The 17198-nt window shown below is 39.8% G+C and overlaps 1 protein-coding gene across 1 annotated transcript in view; it reads right to left on the bottom strand.

Moving 5' to 3' along the window:
• Positions 1-347: 347 nt before the first annotated feature.
• The window catches only part of FSHR (follicle stimulating hormone receptor), an 82167-nt gene continuing 65316 nt past the window's right edge, over positions 348-17198 (bottom strand). Inside the window, exons 6-10 of the mRNA XM_008937330.1 lie at positions 16418-16495; positions 13051-13119; positions 12861-12935; positions 7790-7975; positions 348-2060 (exon numbers count right to left, since the gene is read on the bottom strand). Of these exons, the coding sequence (XP_008935578.1) occupies positions 833-2060; positions 7790-7975; positions 12861-12935; positions 13051-13119; positions 16418-16495 (1636 nt within the window). The 3' untranslated portion in view covers positions 348-832. The remainder of the gene's footprint in view (positions 2061-7789; positions 7976-12860; positions 12936-13050; positions 13120-16417; positions 16496-17198) is intronic.

Consider the following 17198-nt stretch of genomic DNA (forward strand, 5'->3'; position numbering starts at 1 on the left):
CCACACAAAGGTGATTTCAACTCAGCTTTGGGAGACCAACTTGAAAAAAATCCCCCTTATTATGAAGGGTTTCTCCTGCTCTTGTTTTTGCTCTTTCTCACCTTGAAAACAAACTCCAAACCAAAACCTTGATCCAAACTCAGGTGAAATCTGTTTCTCAGAGCCTGCCAATCTAGACCAACACAAATCCTACACAAAGTGACACTCTTTTGCAGAATAAAGCTTGTCTGTGCAGTGTGGAATAACATACGTAAGCATAGCTGGTGATGCCTCCTGCCTCCTCTGCTGTGGTCAACAGAAATGGAAACAATAGAAGATATTCTCATTCCTAGTAAGTCTGTGCTGAAGGAGGATTCTAAGTTGGCCTTGTGTCTCCTGTGACCCCAGGAGACATGATTAATGAAAAGAGGTGATTATCTGTCATTGTTACAACATGCTTTCCAGGCCAAAAAATTAACTCTACATTTTTTTTTTCAACCATGTCTAACTACTGAATTCTCAATAAGCAGCTAACATCTTCTTAGGATGAAGGGAATCTCTGCCTGTAGGGTGGGAGATACCAGTTTATAATTTCATTCATTTTGTCTCATTGTCATGAGACAATTCCACAAGAAAACTTTGGCACATGGTGAAGTTCTGGTTTTTGTTCTTCAAGAACTGATGAAGGTGATGTGTCATCTCTGATGGCTATTTGTTGAACAAAAACAGTGAAGTGGAAATAATTTTTTTCTCATAAAAAATAAGTTTGCATGCTATGCTGAAGTCATTATTCAAATTTACAGTTGAAAGTGATTATCTCACTGCCTCAGACACAAAAATTCCTGCAAGCATTTCAGTTCAAGTGATTCAGAGGAACCGATGTATAAATAGTCCCATCACTGTTTTTTGACGTAGGAAGGCAATGGCCATTTCTTGTGTGGAAATTATGAGCAGATGAGGAGGTCTCTGTTCTGTAAATCTGCGCTTGCATTTCACAGCAACCAAACTTGCTCAACAGAATGAAGAAATCCCTGCGGAAAGTCTTTGTGAAAATGGCATAGAGGAAAGGGTTAGCACAGGAATTGATGGGGTAAAACAAAACCAGAAGGATCTTGGATTTGGACACTGTGATGAGAGGAACCTTGAGTGAGGCTGATATTGCAAAAAAAGATATTGGTGCCATGCAGAGGAAGTCTGTGAAGATCAGTATGGCCATGCGCTTGGCAATCTTAGTGTCACTGTTTGAAGAGATGACATTAGGGTTTCTTACCGTAAAATAGATGCAGATGTAGCAGGCACATATAATCACAAATGCGAGTACATTCAACACCAAAAGAAATATAACATAAGCCTGAGAAAATGGTGTTTCTATATCCATGGGCAAACAGATGCTGACCTTCATGTAGCTGCTGACTCCAAATATGGGAAGAAGTGCCACCGTGAAGGCAAACATCCAGCCAAAAATCATGATAATCACAGCATGACGAAATCGAACCTTGCGGTCCAGTTGCATGGCGTAGGTGATGGTGTGCCACCTTTCCAGAGTTATCACAGTCAGCGTGTAGACCGAGAGTTCACTTGCAAACACTGTAAAAAATCCTGCAGCATTGCATCCTGCCCCAGTTTGCCAGTCTATGGCGTAGTTGTAATACTGGCTTTTGGTCTGGATATCTACAGATGCAATAAACAGCAAGTAGATGCCTATGCAGAGGTCTGCAAATGCGAGATTGCACATTAGAAACCGAGGTACGGTGAGTTTGTACTGACTGCTTATTAAAATAATGAGGACAACAATGTTCCCAGTGATAGCTAAAATGCTGATAAACCATATTAGGACTCTCAGAATGTTGTATCCCATGATATCTTCACATGGATTGAAAGCATCTGGTTTAGGTGAGCAAGCTACATTAACTACTTCATTGCATAAACCATAGTCAAATTCGTTCTCTGCTGGGTCAAATCCTATGCCATAATTGGAAATATAGTCTTCAGCTGCAGATCGTCTGTGCAGTTTTTTGCCAGGCTGCTCATCAAGGTCTTGCTTGGCCTGATATATGCTACATATCGGATGTAATTCAGTGCTGAAATTGTAAAAAAAGTAGAGTTGGAAACTAAGAGACGTAACATGAGGCATACAAACCCATGAAATTATCCATTTTCTATTAACAGCTCTTTTTTTTTCTGGTTAGCTGATTGTATAGACTACCCTGGAGCTTGAAATGAATAGTCTGACTGTTCCTTATTTATAATATATTACGTAAACTGTAAATTATTTGGAAACATCATAAAATGTAAGGGGAAGGAAAGCCTAATGTTTGCCATTCATTTCGTGTATCTCATGTCATATTGGTAGCTGGCCAGTAACACAAATAAATAGCATAGATAAATTCATGCTAGCTTCCAGAAGCCAGATTCCAACACAGATACAAACACAAGACATGGTACAACATTTTGCTTAAAAACTGTATTTCAAAGAAAATGGATTAGAAATCAAATTAAGTGAAGCAAAGCCGAGCCATATTGAAACAAACCAAACTCTACCAAACCAAACTAAACCACACCATTTCTACAGAAGGAATAGTTGTTTTTGTTTTTGTCAGAAAGTCTTTTTAAAACTTTATGACAATTTTCAGTAGCAAAGGTGAATGTAGGAAAAGAGTTTAAAGAAAAAAAAAGCCATGGAAGGTAAAACTAATATTTTTGATAGTTATCTGATTTGCTTTATTTCCTAGAGTATTAACTTTATGACTTTCTCCATGTCTAGACCAACAGGAGAAACAAATATTTTGGCTGAGATGATAGAAAGGTAAGCAGCTCCATCAAGCTAAGAAACAGCAAGGTGCCTCAAGAAGAAAAAAAGGGTTAGACTCCAACAACTTCTTCTCCTAGGCTGCCTTTGGAGTTTGCTATCCCAGAAATTTGCATCCATAACTTTGCATAAAATGGACCCAGACCTCATCTGAGTCAGAGGAAAAAAACAGCTGACAATGTGTTTCAAAACCAACACAGTTCAGCTCTGCCTGCTTTCATCTACATCCCAGATGGAAATTTAGGTGTGTTAATTTTTAGGACAGGGCCCCAGCATATCTTCCACCTTGACCTGAAGTATGCTTGAGAGAAGAGCTTTCTAGGCAAGCTAAGTTGAATTTTTAAAAAACTGGTAGCAACTTAAAAGGGAGAATTCTTTTTTGTAACCTGATTTTACACTTTGACTTCGTGCACTCAGCACATCTTCTAAAAATAGAGTTTAAAAGGTCTGCAAGAAAGGAAAACTAATGCAGGCCCAGCACCAGAAGGTGAGGGGCATTTCCTATGAGGTTCTGAACATCCTCTACTATTATCAATATTTTTTATCTTGCCTGTCAACGGAGGCAGAAAACTGATTTTCTGTGAGGTCAGCTATGCACTATGAAGGTCACAATAGCAATAACAAGGCATTACATTTTGCTCCCCTGTGTTCTGCTCGTGTAAGGATGAGTGAGGAGTCCAGTGTATTGATCAATATATCAACAATTCTCTAGCTGAAGAGGTATATATGCTTCCAAAAGAACAATAATAAGAAAGTCCCTCACTTTTGAATGTAACGGACACTCGAGGGCACAACAATTGGTTGTTCTTTGTAAATAAACTGAGAGAAGCAGGGAAGTGTTTCTATCCAATCATTTCTCAGCTATGACTTAAAAATAAACATTTTCTCAAATTATGGAGGCATGGCCTGGAGCTAAATCTATCCCCTCATAAGACTGTTATGCAAGGTCAATTAAATATTTCCGATTAGTAAAATTAATTAATTCTTGAATTATTTTACAGCCAGCATTTCCAAACAAAACCAGGGGCCCACAGAGTTAGCTGCTCTGTTTGTTCTGAGGATGGGCAATGAGGAGTCTCTTTGTTGGTTACCTGTACTGTGAGCAGATAAGATGGGCAGTTGCAAATTCCCAGGGGGAAGAAGAACCATCCTCTGGCACTGACTGCTTGCCTATTATTTGCCATGGAAAGTTTGCCCCTTGGGCTTTGCAGTGTATTCAAAGCAACAGGCTAAAATCTTTTTTTTTTTTGCAAGGTACAGGTCCTTGCTTTCTGTTGAGAGGATAGGTATTGTAGCACATTTCATTTATTCAGCCTGTTTGTAACCTTCTGCTACTGTTTAACATTGTTTTGCCCAAGTTAACCTTTTGAATGATAGACTAGAGAAAGTACAACATAAAGAATAACGTTAAAATTGGCAGAGTGCTCTGAAAAAATAAACAAAAATCATTACCTTTGTACAAGTGGGTTTTTATGCGCTTTGTCTGGGTCTGGTGACAGCAGGATCTTGTGTGCTGCGAAACATGCTCAGCAGAATAAATAGTCTCGACCCAGGTTCTGTATTAAGTCCTATCTCAAACCAATTGTCCTCACTGAAAAGTGACATCAAGTGAGTTGTGAGCAACTGATATTATGTTCCCATGAGATGAGGCCCAAACACGACTCCTGATGCTGGCACATTTTTAAAAAAAGTAGGATTTCAAGTGACAGCTCTTCCAAAGAATAATGATCAAGTGTTAGGATAGAGTCATATCAATGTCATTCTTTTAGGCAGAAGGTGATTTTTATGTCAAAGAAAGCCAAAAGCTTGCTGAAGTTCATACTGGTCTATGTCAAGTTGAGAGTTTTAACATCCAGCCTCTGCCCTATCCACACTTCAAGGATATTATTTTCCAGTCACAGTAAAACGTGAGGGGAGTTCAACATACAGCACTGGGCTTGTCCCAGCAGTTTACTTTCTGTTGGGCCAACATATATACAGATCACTATTAATCATACAATCCTTACTGGAATGGGGCTGAAAAAAAGCATCAAAATTGCCTATACTTTAATTTGTGTCTGGGCAGATCTGCATTTGATGTGACATCATCGGAAATGTAGAAAACGCTGCCACTATAACAGGTTTAAGCTTTCTCTTATCACAACAGCTCCTGTTTGCCAGTGCAGATGGATTTGGTAGAGGTGATCCAGCACAATCCACTATGGCAGCTTATTTTATCTAAGGTTCTCAAGTGCTACCAAAGTCTCAAAGAGGGGAAATCTAACATAAAGGAGACAGCCAGATGGGGAGCACACATCCCTGTCTTAATTCCTTCCCACATTTCCCATGTGAATGCCAGCTGCTCTTGTGATATCTAGAAATGCACTTCTAGGGGTGATGAGGCGCCTCCTGGAAGTATTCTGAGACCCAAATGGCCATGGGAGAACAATTGTCTCCTGTGAAGGTGCATGGCAAGTTAGACCACACCACAGTTCTCACCACCACAAGTAGCACCCACTGCATTGAACTAAGCACAGCTCTTACCAAAGAAATAATATACGTTGTGTGATCAAGCACTGCAAACTATTAATAACTTAAACAACGTGAGCAGTCTTCAATGCACATGCAGCTTGTGCCAGCTGTCAAGAAAACTGCTTTGAAATTAAAGTAGGTGTAGCTCCTGTATGTGTGACTAATATCTGCTGAAGTGTATGGGGTCATATCATTCGTATTCAAACTGAGCTAAATTGCATCCATTTTCTCTTTTAGCTAGAGAGAGGATATCTATCTCCTACCTATTTCAGTACAAGACACATGACTGTATGGAAGAAAATACCATTTTTAATTATGCATTAAAGCAGTTAACAGGAAGGGCTAAATAATCTGTTCTAATAAGTTTGCATCTGTGCTTAATATTTTGCAAAAGATACATCTGGTAACTATTAGAGACATACCTATATAGATGTATATAGATACACACATTGAACCTCTTTCTGTTGACCAGGATGATATGCACATTCATTTAAGTAATCATATAACATGTATCAACTTACTATTGTTAATTAGAGTTAATGGTACTATTTCTTACCATTGCATCACACCTCATACTACAGGGGACTGTGAAGTTGTGACCAGGCTTCCTACAGAAGCAGCCCCACTGCTGCGTGGTGCTCCAGCCCAGCCCACTTGCCATCTGCACTTGGGTAATGTGAGCTCTTCACGGCTGCTTGCTTTTTGTTGCAGAACTACACTTGCCCAGACTGTGGGAAGGGCTGTGTGCATCCTCCTTAGCTTCTTGCCTCTCAGGACAGAGGTTTCCAAAAGTAGGGCTCTACTAAAGTGGAAATGAGTGCTGTGGTCTTCAATTCCCTGGGCGAGCATGATAAAGAAGTTATTTAACAGCTCACGTGAAGGGACTAGATACTGAGAGCTTACCACAAGGTCAGGGCCGTTTCCTCCTGTACTTTCCCTTATAGTTTCCTGTAGTAACTCTTACATAATTTTTGAAAAGTCCAGTTGCCTAATTTAGGGGGTGGTTTCATGGATTTGGGTCCTGATTTGGCCCAAGCAGCCCAGAAGTCAAATACCTCTAAAAATATGAACCGGAGTGATATTACGGTCCCTTTGTAGATTCAGGACTTCCACTTCCTTTGGACTCATTGGCAAAAATCACATTTCCATCAGTGCTAGAAGGACTGTACCCATTTCTACTTAGCCAGCTGCCAAGCACTGTGCCTGCATAAGCCTGCAGAAATATGTGAAAACGTCTCTTGCTGATAAAATGTCCTAGTGAAAAGTTTAGCTAGTTTTGGATGAAAAATGGGCAACGGGGCATGGATTCTGTCAGCTACTTCCCTTATTATTGCAGTCTCCACCATCACACTTGCACTCTCTACACCCATAATTTTGCAAACCTGTGTAGATGATATTTATTAGCTAGCAACAGAAGCGAGATCAGTTATCTTTCATTGCCTGGTGACAATACAACACTGAAAGTAAAATAAATGGCTATTATAACTGTTAAAATACAAGCTACAAGTAGTTTATGCTTTCTCTATATAGTTTTAATTTTCTTTGAAGTTTTAGGCAACTTCTGAAGACAGTGTCTTGAATTTTAACAATGATCCACAATTTTTTTTTTTTTGTGCCACAACAAACTCAAAGTCTTTGAGGGCATACAGTAAAGGAAAAACTTCAGACAATAACTGGGTTTTTTGTAAGTACCAGTTCCTCATGTTTTCCTGTGGCACAAATTCACGAGGTTCATTAAGTAGTTAACCTGTACATTTAAAGTCTATCTATACTTCCTGAGAATTATTAACACCTGAAGCCTCACTGCAACTTGTTAATGGAAAATTAAAACAAACATGGAAAATTACTATGAGAATCTAAAAAGGCAACCCACCCTCCCATCCCTCCCTGTTGATTTGGATAAAAGGTACCTGATCTAAGTTGATAATTTCAGAATTCATGTACAAAACATGTACATACACAGTGGTGTATATAGATTCAATGGATAATGTGGCACTTGGTTGAACAGTGTTTCAACAACAACAGCGTGCTTTCTGAGAGAAGAGTTTAAGATCACTCAGTCAGTGGTCCTGTTTTCCTCCTGAATTGATGGTCAAGTATTGACCAGCTTCTCTGCAAACACAGCTTTCCCTCCAGCTACTTTCTGAAAAGTTATCAAACTTTTACTGTTGAATGTCTTCAATGTGGCTCCAGGCTGATCCAGAAAAGGCTCCCAGTGAAAGATGGACCTGTGACAGGTACAGGCTAGAGCCACAGCTGAGGAAAACACTGAAGCTAAAACCAATGTCAAAATTTTTTGATCCCCTGTAATGGAGAAGCAGTGCACTGTGTAGTCTATATAAACCTGCATGTACTATATATTTATTAATTTCTATTCATTTACTTACCTGTCCTCAAGAGACCTTCTCTATTCAGATTTTAAGGCAGCTTATTTAATTCACTATCAACTGTTGAGAAGCACCAAAAAGCAGAACAAATGAAATCACTTACTTTTGTCTTTTCCAGTTTGTAAATGCACAGCAATGGCTAGGGTAGGTGAAATTTGCCTCAATCAAAGATCTAAATTTGCTTAAATCAGGAAGCTTTTTTAAATTGTATGTAGACCTTGCTCTTAGCTTCTTAATGAGTTCTAATCCATGGCTTGGCAGGGAACTGATTCTTGTCCTTGAAATATCCCTTTAAGAAAACATGAAAATCTCAGTAAAAAGCAAATTTACTTCTGCTCGACAGTGGGTATGCATTTTAGACTATCCTACCCATTCTCAGATAGTAATTGGAAAGAGATCAGTTGAAAGTTTACACTGAAAGAGGATCCAGGGATAAATTATGGGTTCCTTCAAGAAACCTGAACTAATATCCAATGCAAACAACAATCAACCGATGTTAGTCTGGTCTGAGAAAAAAAAGAAAAAAATCCCATAACCCTCTGGGTAAGGATTAGTAGGGACATAAACTGTTAGTGCCATGTCTTACTGGGTTTGGTAAATAACCAGTACATGCAACAATCATCCCAGAATACTGTTACAGGATAAAAAAGGCTGATGAAATCACAACAGAAGTTTGTTGTATGAACATCATGTCATGCCAAGGTTGCTGTGGAAAGGGAATAAACACGAAGAGGCTCACATAGGGGTACAGATGTGAGGAGAGGTTGGAGATATCAGGTTTTGTACTCATTAGGGAGAAAAAAAAGATTAAAGAGAGACAGGGGTGATATGGCTCAAACTGTGAGGAACAAAAATAACACAACATTTCCAGAGGTTTAAGAAACGAAGAAAGCCCAGACTGAAGGGAATAAATGCACAAAATTACAAGAGGTTGGGAGAGATGTATTTATGTGGAAGGCAGTTACTGTGTGGGCAAGGCTATCAAGGGCAGCAGTGGAAGCTGCAGCTATGAATGTAATAAAGAGACCGTTAGTGGGGATTTTAAAAGAAAACACATTGTGCGAACACTGAATCCTGGCTTGTGCCATGCAGGTGAGGGAAGGGAAGGATCAAAGGTACTCCCTCTCCAGGGTAAGATATATTTGGCAGCCCATCCCTATGGCTCCAGGGTGTAACAGCTGGGGCAGAACGTCCCCACATTTCCCTCACTAGGGCACAAACTGTGTACATCAGCTCATGGTAGCAGGCGAGCAAGCTCCTTTCTCTTAAGAACAACAGCGTAAATAAATTGCACAAAATCACCCTGTCCTTATGGCCTGAGACTGATCCAGGATGCAGTGTTTGCTGAGGCTGCTTTGCTCTTTATTCTCCAATGAAGAAAGTAATTTTCCCTAATCAAGGAACTGAACTGACAGTATTTGTAATTTTCTCCATGAGTCCTCCAAGGTACAGTTTCCAATTCCTCCGTAACAGTACAATGTCAGGACAACATGTTATTTGATCTCTATTACCCAACATGCACAAATTGGTTTCATTATCATATTAATGCAATAGAGTGATGCCATGTGAGGGGCAGACCAGGTTTTAGCAGCATGTAATAAGACAGTTGCTATAGACCACAAGCACATTTGCACCTCTGTTCTCTGTTCTAAGAAACACGGTATTAATTTAATACCAGGAAATGGCTCTGCTTGAACTTATGATCATTAGTTTATGGTGGCCAAGTCTAACAAATTCCTAGACAGCTAATAAAGCAGTTAGTAAAATTGGTGTTGGGTAAAGATGACCTTTGCGTCCATGCTGTGCCCACAGCTGAGGCTTTGCAGCCAGGCTTTGCAGGATTACCTTCCCAAACTGGACCATGAACTGTGACAGCAGAGGAGCAAACACAGAACCCATTCCATTACCCTGACCTGGGGCCATGACTACCACTGGGATGTCAAGACAAACCAGTGGAGTCAGAAATGATTTGAACTTCTGCAGGTCAGGCTGAGAGAAGCCATGCTGTGGTCTTAAGGTTATTCTGGGCCTGACCTGTTTCTCCTAGGAGCTAAAAACTGCAGCTGAGGAGAAATTTTAGGCTATTGATTCCTGACTTAGACACTTGAAGAGGTAGTTAGGTTGCAACGAGCAATCTGAATTGTTTCATGGAGTGACTATTGCCCTTAGTATGCTGTCTAATGAAAACTGTCACCTAGAGTATATGCTCATGACTCAACAACTAAACAGCAGTTTTCTGCCTAAAATCCACAGACAACATCACTCAGGGCATCATTAAGAGCCTGTGAAACTTCACAGGGGCTCATAACTCTGCATAAGAGGATAGAAAATGTTTTCTTTGGCTTGTTAGCTAAGAATCTTTACTGAGTCTAAACTGTTATTACACTAAGAAGAAATAGCAAACAAATACGAATAGGAATATCACCTAGACTTAAAAATAGCTAAAATGTTACTGCATCTCTGGATGTTTCTAGCTAATTTCATAAATATTAAATATTTTTCAATTAAAATATTTTCTTATTATTTTAAAAAAATAATTTTTAATGCTCATTTTTGTATATAAAAAGAAGTGAGTTAGGGAAAGTGCTTTGCATATTCCTGTGGGCTTCTTTGCATGTCTGTTAGGGGTAGTTTTTGATACTGACATGTAGTTTTTGGACTGACAAGTCCCAGAACAGCAAACAGAGGCATTGTGCAGGTGTTACTAACTTATTCCACTGAGTCACATGCAGACCTCAGTGCAGAGGTTTTCTTTGGGACATTGCTCTCTATTTAAGAGCTTGATAAATTAAATAAGGTTGATGATAAAGATGATAAAGTGGCAGTAGGAAATCAAACCAGAAAGCATCAGTGACTAGAATACATGTTCGGGTATTATTATTGCTCAGCTGCTAGTCATCAGCCTTGACAGCAGCCAGAGAAGAAACAGCAAAATGAACCTGATTTCTCCTCCAATCATTTCCTTTTCCCATTGGGAGTCTCTATCGGATTAGCAAAAATACTGACCAGCTGATGAGGTTTGAAAGGCACATACAGAAATAGCAAGAAATGGCTGGCAGAGCAGAAATCAGAGATGGACAGACTGATCTGTGAGAACAATTTTCTCTGTGCTTATATCTAAACTGATCTCTGGCTGTGCTTCAGGCGCTCAGCTGTTGAGCTACGGATCGAGTGGAGCTCTCTCGTGGCCCCCACATGTGGGTTTACTATTGAAGAAAAATTGCAAGGATAGGATGGACCACAGCCATACTTTGCCCTTCATCCAGGTTAGGAGACAGCCAGAGAGTTCCTAAGGACTTCAGTAAAAGCTGAAGACTCCACTACAGCTCTGGGAGTACCAGAAGATGGTTAAATGAAACAATATGGATGAAAATGGAAGCTATGAAACTCCAAGCTGGAAATATAGTGTATTTATGTATAGAAAGAATATGTATGGTTTTGGGAGTAATTAGCTATTTGATTTACTTGCACTGAAATCCTTTAAGTCAAAACTTGATGTCTTTCCAAAAGAGATGCTCTAATTCAGCCAAGAATTGTAAGCCTCAGAGGGGAATTGATTAATGAAACCGTGCAAGGGCTGAGATTGGTCCTTTTTAACAGTATTATTTGTGTTTTTTTCCTTCATCTTATTTTAATATGCTGAACTAAAAATAGAAGTTGGTATTAATTCAGTGTAGAACACTGATTCAGGGATATCGAGAGTTAAAAAATCCTGATGTTCATTCTAATAAAACAGTGCAGATTGCAACAATACTATTTGTCCCAGAAAAGATATTATTATGGGTCAATCATTTCCACGAGTGAAAGTATCTTCCTAGAGTTCACAACAGTGATGGATGAGTAAGAAATCCCTTCTTTCCTCATCTCTGTCAGAATAAAAAGGTAATTTCCCATCTACAGAATACTGGATGTATTGGTAATGGAAAAGAAAACTTCTTACACAAATAACTTTGTGTTAGAAATTGAACTATCAAATGAATCTAAATGACAGCCAAATCAATTTGATAAACCTCCAGAATATGATTGTATCAGCTACAGCTTGCAATGAAAATGCATTTACTTTTTGCTACAGGAAACAGTGTTTTCCCAGAGAGACATCTATGATATTACTGCTGAAAAGATGTTCCACTGTCAGTCTTTTCCAAAGAAGGAAGGGTCTTTGAGGGAGTGATGGAAGTGGATTGTCATGCAGTAACCCATAGCTCTTTGTATCATAGGTGTGCTGACCATCACAATGTGGAAGAAAAGGCCTCCAGAAGACTTCTGATATGAAGTCAAGGTTAACCAGACATTCTTTGTTCCTCTTTTTAGAATTCTAACAATAATAACCTACCTGTAAAATCTTCCAGCAGTTCCAAAGACCCTTTTTCACCTTTTCTGGGTAAATCTTAGCCCTCTCTGGACATTCGGGTTGGAAAAGGGAAAGGGTCTGATGAATCGGTGAGGTGGAAAAGGACTCCCTGTGACACTCCCTGTGTCTCTGTTACAGCTCATGCGTGTTGTGACTTGAGCTCAGAAACACAAGCAGTTGTGACACTCACAGGCATTTTCAGACCCTGTGGCAAATTATGGGTTGAGGTAATGGTGGCTGAGATCCATGAGCACCCTATTGCTGAATTGTCTACTGCTGAGATCTTGCTTTCCAGTTTATCACACATCAAAGACATCCGGCTGTAACTGCATGAGAGATATCTCATACCTATCTTTACAGGGGATGGGACATCTCAATCCCTGTCCCTGTAGGGCAGGGATTTTATCTTCAGAATTAAGATTCAGAGATGCAGGGGCAGATCTTCACTTGTAAGCAATTCAAATTTAAGCACTGAGGACCCACCCAACTCTTCTTGCTTTTGTTTGAACAAAACACTAACAATGTTTTTTCTTTGGAAAAAAACAAAGCAGAACTACTCTCTTACAGAGCTTTATCAATGGTGGAGAAGAATCTGGATCTAAATCCTTAGATCCAAATACTCCCAAAAACTTGAGGACTAAATGAAAACATGGATCAAGACTGAAATTTCAGTTATGGCTTCCAGGATTTTTTTTCTTTTTCTTCAGAACTACACCTCTAGTTTTGCACTGAAACGTTTGTGACATATTGAAATCCATACATTCTTCTCTGCTCTTTTCTGGAGAGTTAATAATGAGAAAAATGATATTTGAATATTACTTACAAAACAACAGGTCCATTGGCTCCTTGGAAGACCTCATTTGGTAATTTTTCTAAGTTGTGATTGTCACTTAGATTTCTGAAAAATACAACAATATTTATCCTAAAACAGTCTGAGATTAAAACAATAACTTGCATCAGTTACTACCTTCTAATAATTGCTTTTCAGAATAGTAAGCAACAGAAATAGTTACAGCTCATCCAGGTAGGTTCCATTAAATGCGAGATTCTCAATTTCCCGAATCCCGTTTTTATTCAGCCATCTGCAACAGAGACAAAAAAAGAGCTGTGCTCTTATTCATGCTTCATATCCAAAATGTATGTAATTCAGATCAGTGAAAGGGATCTCAAACAAATGAAATGATTAAATGGCTATTCAAATGGTGGCATTTCTATGGATACTAGCTGGTAAGGTCCTAGTAGTTGGAGGAAGGCTTTGGAGAGTACTGACATGAATAGGACAGATGAACGTGACCATTAGAGATGACAGCTAGAGCAGTTTTCTGAAGCAAGGGCAGAGCTGGTGAAGACACTGGCACTGCTCGTGGCTACCCTGGGAAGGCTGTAGCAGAGTCAGTGAGGCTGCTCCAGGTTAATCCCAAGAGGAGTATGGCCAGGACCTTTCCTGCTGGTGTTCTCTGTGTCAGTTAGTTTTACTTTTTTCAAGATGCTTTTGAAACACTGGATCATGTCTTAAGCTTTGCCAGTTATTAAAAAAAATAGGCTGCTGTCTGTGGTGTTCTTGTGTCCCCAGCTAGGCAGGCAGAGGAGGAAGGCTGACCATCACCAAACCAGACAGGAGGGCAGGAGGGGGGTGGCAGTGGTGCCAAAATGCCCGGGAAGTGGCTGATTCCTCCTACGTCTGCTGCCTTGAGAAATTATGCTCCCTCTCTGCGTTGCTGCCCCACCTCCACCTCGCCAGCTCCCTCCCGCAAGAGGAGACATCGGTAATGAAACTGGGAATCGAAGCTCTTGGGGCTTTCCGCCAAGTTTTTACTGTAGTGTGTTAACTAACATTTAACGTCCTTCCCTCTCTTCCCTTCACGGTCCTAAAAATTTACATTTGGGTCAGTTATATTTATCATCTTTACAGTGCAATCTTTCATCTCGCTTTAAACATCACTTTGAAACTCACGCCCTCTCCAACAGGCAGTGGCAGGTCTGATGGATGGCAAAAATGGCCTGATTTAATTAAACCGTCAGCAAACCTGGACGTTTTGTTTCTAAATCACAGTGAAAGCTGAGCACGCAAGTGACCCACTTATCTAAGGACTGAGGTGGTGAGCTAAGGTCACTATAAAAATCAGTTATGGGTCTGGCTGAAAGGATTACCCTTTTGACTGTGACAGGCAGATGCACATAGCTCTGTGCCTGTAATGTCTGTCAGGTCAGATCAGGAGAGCTGTCACTGTCCCCTTCACTTGCAAGCACTATTAGACATGAATGAGCAGGCACAGAGGAGAGACGTGTCCCTGCTTATAGCATTTAAAGTATTTATTATATTACATTGATCTTATCCATTTGTAGCTGCCAGGCTGATATATATATGCTTTTAATCAGAGTGTTAACACTTCCTGCAATCTCTCACTGAACATGATGCTAACACAATGAGATATAAAGGTCATAAAATCAAAGCCACTCTTGCCATACTGAATGGACTATACACTCCTGTTTTCTGGCTAACTGCATTCTAATAGTAAAAAGAGAAAAAAAAAATTACCTAAATCTCAAGACCTTCTCATACTATATGCAGACAAGTTTCTGTTGAGACAAATTCTCCCCTCACTCCAACCAGCATGTTTACTAATTCCACCAACTCTTACATTAGCAACAAGTGACAAAGAAGGCAAAGATCCAGAGCTTGGGCATACGGGCTTTTATTCACCATTTCATGGCTACAGCATAATCCAAATTACTGGCTTAAATATGTTTGGAGCCTGCCACAGCTCAACCTGCTTAAATTGTGTCTCCCTAAAGTGTATGGATTCAATGGGTCCTGGGCATTTTTTAATGCCACCTTGACATGCTTGGTTTCACAAAATGGTGCCCCTGTAACGGTAACTTTGTATTGCATTGCATATTGACTTACGTTTTGTATAGAAAACCAACAAATTTGGGTCTAAAATAGGGACGTTCATCACTGCACAAGTAAAGCCTAACCAGGGACTCAAAAGAGCACACACAGAGCCTCTGCCTCAGGGGAGAACTACAGCAGTCAGGACATGGTCCAACCAGGCAGGTGGCGGCCAACTCTGCACAGTTCTTGCTGCTTCTGGACACACCAGTGTGAGTGGAGAGCCCATGGCAATGGGGCTGTTGCAGAATGCAGGGCAAAGCAGCTGAAAGAGGACATGATTCCCCCTGCTCCACCCCAGGCCAATTTTGCTAGCAAACCAGCAGCCTTAATTCCTCAGGGAGGACTATCCTTTGATACCCAGGCAGTAATCATAAGCAATAGGATGTTCTGCGGAGAGAGGGGAAGCCAATTTCATGACACTGAAGTGGCACAGAGAGGTTAAATTGCAGTAAAAATCTGGATTACTTATCTTACCCCTTAGTGATATTATGGAAACAAATTCAGTACTTGTTGCACAGTGCTCTGAAGATACAAAGTCTCATCTAAGTAGCAAATATTATTACAGTAGAAAAGATAAACCAATGCATTTGGGATATCATTACTTGAATATATATTTGAGAAAACTGTGTGCGTGTTTAAAACTTCAGGGAACTTGATGTAGACAGAGGTTGTGCATAACTGGTGGGGAAAAATGAGATATAACAGCTAAGTGACTTGTTACTGGCTTCTCTTTGAATATTGATGGTATGACCTTGCTCCCACTAAAATCAGTGTGAGCTCAATCAGTCAAACAGATCTTACTTGTCTACCTCAGTATGTGAGGTAAACTGCACATACACAGTAGGAAATTTTTCCAGTCTGGCCACTGGCTGGGTAAAATGAAGGCAGCTTGTTAGCAAGTAAACAGCATGGTTTGATATACCAACAGAAAAGATCAAGGAAACTAGATAGTTCATTAAATTACATGACTGCTCAAGTCAAATGCAGTCATCTAACCATGTAGATTGAAGCTGTATCATGAACCAGTGTGTATATGTGCATTAACATTGTGTACAAATATGCTGCATTTCTACAACATCTACATATATTTTGCCTGAGTAATAAAATTCTTTGAATGATGTGTCTGACTGTAAATATTTATGAGTTATGCCACCCTTTTGAACACAATTTGGATCACATGGAACTGTTGTTGTAGGTGGAATACGTTTAACCTTGCCATCAGTAATTACGAAATTTGCTCTATGCCGTGGTTCTAAAATAAAGAGCAAGACTAGAATACAACAACAACAAAAAACCTTGAAAGCATTCATTTTTCATGACAGGGAAACAGACTATAGAGATTCCAGGGGTAGAGGAGAAGTCTAAAACCTCACATTGAATTTGGAAGCATATGAAATAGTGTCAATCTTCTGGTTTCCTTGACCCTATTCTGCAAAAGCAATGAGCTAGCAAGGAGAATAATGAATTTGCTATGTCTTACTCACAGAATCACACTCTCAGAACTGAGGCCCGTGAACGAATTTCTTTCAATTGTACGTATATTGATATTATCTTGAATATCTCTGAAAAATAAAATACAGTAGAAACTATATCTTTTTGTACCACTTTGAGCCTTTTAATATGACACACTATTTCAAACAGTATTTTTCCTTATATTCAGTGTGAGGAATTATTATAGGTAATGACTTAACTTTTCAAGCCATTTTTTTCTGCAGAGGACAACCATCCTGGTAAAAAAAGCTGGAGAAAAACATTTTCAGCACCCCCATACTTTCCTCCCAAATAGGCTGAAGTTATTAAAATGCATAAAAGCTTGAGTCTTATAACCCTGAGGTGGATGAAATAGTTCCTCCAGCAAACATGCTACCCAGAAAATGCAAGCTGAGGGGCTGCAAGGCCACCCCTTCTTATAGCCTCCCAACCAGAAGAAGGAAGAACCATTAGCTTTTTTTGTCTGATTCAGCAGGGTACCTATCAGCCCACGAATCATGCCCCCGCCAATATCAACAGGGTTGCTTGTAAGATTTGTATGTGCTTAAGAATTGAAGATGCAGGACCCCTGTCAATGCAGTTTGTTGAACTGACAAGTAGGCATTTCAGTCTTTCAGCAGTTTTGACTGATATGAAAAGAGGCACCAGAGATATATGTTCTGTTGCTTGCTCGAAACAGACCTCAAAGAAATTAAATATTACTCATAATTTAGACTGGGGATATGGTTGTTCTCATGCTGTTTCTGTTGGAAAGCACAAAATGAAATTAATTAT

Source organism: Merops nubicus, unplaced genomic scaffold (genome assembly GCF_000691845.1).
Source record: "Merops nubicus isolate BGI_N331 unplaced genomic scaffold, ASM69184v1 scaffold593, whole genome shotgun sequence".
Classification (NCBI taxonomy): domain Eukaryota; kingdom Metazoa; phylum Chordata; class Aves; order Coraciiformes; family Meropidae; genus Merops; species Merops nubicus.